This window comes from Oncorhynchus mykiss, chromosome 15 (assembly GCF_057628025.1).
Source record: "Oncorhynchus mykiss isolate SJ-2025 chromosome 15, ASM5762802v1, whole genome shotgun sequence".
NCBI lineage: Eukaryota > Metazoa > Chordata > Actinopteri > Salmoniformes > Salmonidae > Oncorhynchus > Oncorhynchus mykiss.
This window is the reverse complement of record NC_143036.1, coordinates 77,382,367-77,387,366: the sequence shown is the minus strand read 5'-3', so window position 1 is coordinate 77,387,366 and position 5,000 is coordinate 77,382,367. Positions and strand designations below refer to the sequence as shown.

At 46.5% G+C, this 5,000-nt stretch overlaps 1 protein-coding gene across 1 annotated transcript in view; it reads left to right on the top strand.

Annotated features, from left to right (window-relative positions):
• The window catches only part of ptprb (protein tyrosine phosphatase receptor type b), a 97,389-nt gene that overhangs the window by 26,558 nt on the left and 65,831 nt on the right, over positions 1-5,000 (top strand). Inside the window, exons 10-11 of the mRNA XM_090201279.1 lie at positions 2,983-3,246; positions 3,730-3,993. Of these exons, the coding sequence (XP_090057405.1) occupies positions 2,983-3,246; positions 3,730-3,993 (528 nt within the window). The remainder of the gene's footprint in view (positions 1-2,982; positions 3,247-3,729; positions 3,994-5,000) is intronic.

The following is a 5,000-nucleotide window of genomic DNA, read 5'->3' as shown; positions in this document are numbered from 1 at the left end:
CAGTCTGTGAGTCTATTAACTACAGTCTGTGTCTGTTTCTACTGACAGGAGAATGTGTGAGTCTATTAACTACAGTCTGTGAGTCTGTGTCTGTTGCTACTGACAGGAGAATGTGTGAGTCTATTAACTACAGTCTGTGAGTCTGTGTCTGTTTCTACTGACGGGAGAATGTGTGAGTCTATTAACTACAGTCTGTGAGTCTATTAACTACAGTCTGTGAGTCTATTAACTTCAGTCTGTGAGTCTATTAACTACAGTCTGTGAGTCTATTAACTACAGTCTGTGTCAGTTGCTACTGACAGGAGAATGTGTGAGTCTATTAACTACAGTCTGTGTCTGTTGCTACTGACAGGAGAATGTGTGAGTCTATTAACTACAGTCTGTGAGTCTGTGTCTGTTTCTACTGACGGGATAATGTGTGAGTCTATTAACTACAGTCTGTGAGTCTATTAACTACAGTCTGTGAGTCTATTAACTTCAGTCTGTGAGTCTATTAACTACAGTCTGTGAGTCTATTAACTACAGTCTGTGAGTCTATTAACTACAGTCTGTGTCTGTTGCTACTGACAGGAGAATGTGTGAGTCTATTAACTACAGTCTGTGTCAGTTGCTACTGACAGGAGAATGTGTGAGTCTATTAACTACAGTCTGTGTCTGTTGCTACTGACAGGAGAATGTGTGAGTCTATTAACTACAGTCTGTGAGTCTGTGTCTGTTGCTACTGACAGGAGAACGTGTGAGTCTATTAACTACAGTCTGTGAGTCTGTGTCTGTTGCTACTGACAGGAGAATGTGTGAGTCTATTAACTACAGTCTGTGAGTCTGTGTCTGTTGCTACTGACAGGAGAATGTGTGAGTCTATTAACTACAGTCTGTGTCTGTTGCTACTGACAGGAGAATGTGTGAGTCTATTAACTACAGTCTGTGAGTCTGTGTCTGTTGCTACTGACAGGAGAATGTGTGAGTCTATTAACTACAGTCTGTGTCTGTTGCAACTGACAGGATAATGTGTGAGTCTATTAACTACAGTCTGTGTCTGTTGCTACTGGCAGGAGAACGTGTGAGTCTATTAACTACAGTCTGTGTCTGTTGCTACTGACAGGAGAATGTGTGAGTCTATTAACTACAGTCTGTGAGTCTGTGTCTGTTGCTACTGACAGGAGAACGTGTGAGTCTATTAACTACAGTCTGTGTCTGTTGCTACTGACAGGAGAATGTGTGAGTCTATTAACTACAGTCTGTGAGTCTGTGTCTGTTTCTACTGACGGGAGAATGTGTGAGTCTATTAACTTCAGTCTGTGAGTCTGTGTCTGTTGCTACTGACGGGAGAATGTGTGAGTCTATTAACTACAGTCTGTGTCTGTTGCTACTGACAGGAGAATGTGTGAGTCTATTAACTACAGTCTGTGTCTGTTGCTACTGACAGGAGAATGTGTGAGTCTATTAACTACAGTCTGTGTCTGTTGCTACTGACAGGAGAATGTGTGAGTCTATTAACTACAGTCTGTGTCTGTTGCTACTGACAGGAGAATGTGTGAGTCTATTAACTACAGTCTGTGAGTCTGTGTCTGTTTCTACTGACGGGAGAATGTGTGAGTCTATTAACTACAGTCTGTGAGTCTGCGTCTGTTGCTACTGACAGGAGAATGTGTGAGTCTATTAACTACAGTCTGTGAGTCTATTAACTACAGTCTGTGAGTCTATTAACTACAGTCTGTGAGTCTGTCTGTTGCTACTGACAGGAGAACGTGTGAGTCTATTAACTACAGTCTGTGAGTCTGTGTCTGTTGCTACTGACAGGAGAATGTGTGAGTCTATTAACTACAGTCTGTGTCTGTTGCTACTGACAGGAGAACGTGTGAGTCTATTAACTTCAGTCTGTGAGTCTATTAACTACAGTCTGTGAGTCTATTAACTACAGTCTGTGAGTCTATTAACTACAGTCTGTGTCTGTTGCTACTGACAGGAGAATGTGTGAGTCTATTAACTACAGTCTGTGTCTGTTGCTACTGACAGGAGAACGTGTGAGTCTATTAATAGACTCACACATTCTCCCGTCAGTAGAAACAGACACAGACTCACAGACTGTAGTTAACTACAGTCTGTGTCTGTTGCTACTGACAGGAGAATGTGTGAGTCTATTAACTACAGTCTGTGTCTGTTTCTACTGACAGGAGAATGTGTGAGTCTATTAACTACAGTCTGTGAGTCTATTAACTACAGTCTGTGAGTCTATTAACTACAGTCTGTGTCTGTTGCTACTGACAGGAGAATGTGTGAGTCTATTAACTACAGTCTGTGTCTGTTGCTACTGACAGGAGAACGTGTGCATCTATTAACTACAGTCTGTGAGTCTGTGTCTGTTGCTACTGACAGGAGAATGTGTGAGTCTATTAACTACAGTCTGTGTCTGTTGCTACTGACAGGAGAATGTGTGAGTCTATTAACTACAGTCTGTGTCTGTTGCTACTGACAGGAGAATGTGTGAGTCTATTAACTACAGTCTGTGTCTGTTGCTACTGACAGGAGTATTTGTGAGTCTATTAACTACAGTCTGTGAGTCTATTAACTACAGTCTGTGAGTCTATTAACTACAGTCTGTGAGTCTATTAACTACAGTCTGTGAGTCTATTAACTACAGTCTGTGAGTCTATTAACTACAGTCTGTGAGTCTATTAACTACAGTCTGTGAGTCTATTAACTACAGTCTGTGAGTCTATTAACTACAGTCTGTGTGGCCAAGTCCACGGAAAACCAATATACAACTTATTTGGAAGAATTTGTAGGTGTGATATCTAGAATTCGGCGCATGGGAATTGTACCTACGATCACATTCAGTAACATTTTGGCAGCGCAAAGTTAACCTTAAACTAGTGGGCGTCATGGGTCAAATTCCCCTCAGCCAATCAAACCACTGAGCCCTTTAGTGTTCTGTGAATAGTTGAAATGTTTAAATAAAGTTGTATTTGACTGTCTCCGTAGTCCCCTCTGCGGTGCGGAGCCTGGCCCTGGGTGACAGGGGGACAGGTGACCTGGTGGTCACATGGTCTCCAGCGCTGGGGGACGTTGATCACTACGAGGTCCAGATCCTCTTCAACGACACGCGGGTTTACCCGCCCGTAACCCTGGGCAACGAGGCCCGTGACCACCGCCTGGCCTCGCTCACCCCGGGACGCCTGTACAAGATGGTGGTGTCCACCTTCAGTGGACCCAACCAGAGACCTCAGTTCATCGAGGGCAGGACAGGTCAGTAGGGGAACAGAGTGGGCAGTTGCCCGGCTTGGTTTTCCAAATAACCTCACATTGTGTTTCATAGCATTTCTGTCACAGGTATTTCAGGTAAAACAACAGAATAACCTCTTGTTATCACTTCATTACGTAGAACATCATCTAAAGATTTTAAAATTAAAAAACACCACGTAGTTTTTTTGGCCAGTCTTCAACTTGTTTTTATATAAGTGATCCACATTGTGACCCATCTCCATCCCCCCCCCCCCCCCCCCCCCCCCTTACTCCTGTCTCTCTGCCTTCTCTCTCAACCCCCCCCCCCCCTTACTCCTGTCTCTCTGCCTTCTCTCTCAACCCCCCCCCCCCCCCCTTACTCCTGTCTCTCTGCCTTCTCTCTCAACCCCCCCCCTCCCTTTACTCCTGTCTCTCTGCCTTCTCTCTCAACCCCCCCCCCCCCCCTTACTCCTGTCTCTCTGCCTTCCCTCTCAACCCCCCCCCCAGTCCCCAGCCAGGTGAGGAACCTCCATGCCCGGCCAGGGGACCAGGCTGCCAGCCTGAGGGTGTCCTGGACCCCTGGTGATGGAGACGTGGACATGTACACCGTGTCCCTATCCCAGGGAGCACACCTTCTGGAGACCAGACCTGTCCCCAAACACGTCACTGAGCTGGACTTTCAGGGTCTGATACCAGGACAGCTGTACGGGGTCGAGGTTCAGTCCCTGAGTGGAATACTGGTCAATAATTCAACAACTACTGGACGAACAGGTGAGAAGGAGGGAGGGGAATAGGAAGGGGAATAGGAGAGGGAATAGGAGAGGGAATAGGAGAGGAAATAGCAGAGGGAATAGCAGAGAGAATAGCAGAGGGAATAGCAGAGGGAATAGCAGAGGGAATAGCAGAGGGAATAGGAGAGGGAATAGCAGAGGGAATAGCAGAGGGAATAGGAGAGGGAATAGGAGAGGGAAGAGGAGAGTGAATAGGAGGGGGAATAGGAGGAGAATAGGAGAGAGGGGGGAATAGGAGAGGGAATGGGAGGAGAATATGAGAGGGAATGGGAGGAGAATAGGAGAGAGGGGGGAATAGGAGAGGGAATAGGAGAGAGAATAGCAGAGGGAATAGGAGGAGAATATGAGAGAGAGGGGAATAGGAGGGGGAATAGGAGAGGGAATAGGAGGAGAATAGGAGAGGGAATGGGAGAGGGAATGGGAGAGGGAATGGGAGGAGAATAGGAGAGAGAGGGGAATATGAGAGGTAATGGGAGGAGAATAGGAGAGAGAGGGGAATAGGAGAGGTAATGGGAGGAGAATAGGAGAGGGAATGGGAGGAGAATAGGAGAGAGAGGGGAATAGGAGAGGGCATAGGAGGAGAATAGGAGAGGGAATGGGAGGAGAATAGGAGAGAGGGGGGAATAGGAGTGGGAATGGGAGGAGAATAGGAGGGGGAATGGGAGGAGAATAGCAGAGGGAATATGAGAGGGAATGGGAGGAGAATAGGAGAGGGAATGGGAGGAGAATAGGAGAGAGGGGGGAATAGGAGAGGGAATAGGAGAGAGAATAGCAGAGGGAATAGGAGGAGAATAGGAGAGAGAGGGGAATAGGAGGGGGAATAGGAGAGGGAATAGGAGGAGAATAGGAGAGGGAATAGGAGAGGGAATGGGAGAAGGAATGGGAGAGGGAATGGGAGGAGAATAGGAGAGAGAGGGGAATAGGAGAGGTAATGGGAGGAGAATATGAGAGGGAATGGGAGGAGAATAGGAGAGAGAGGGGAATAGG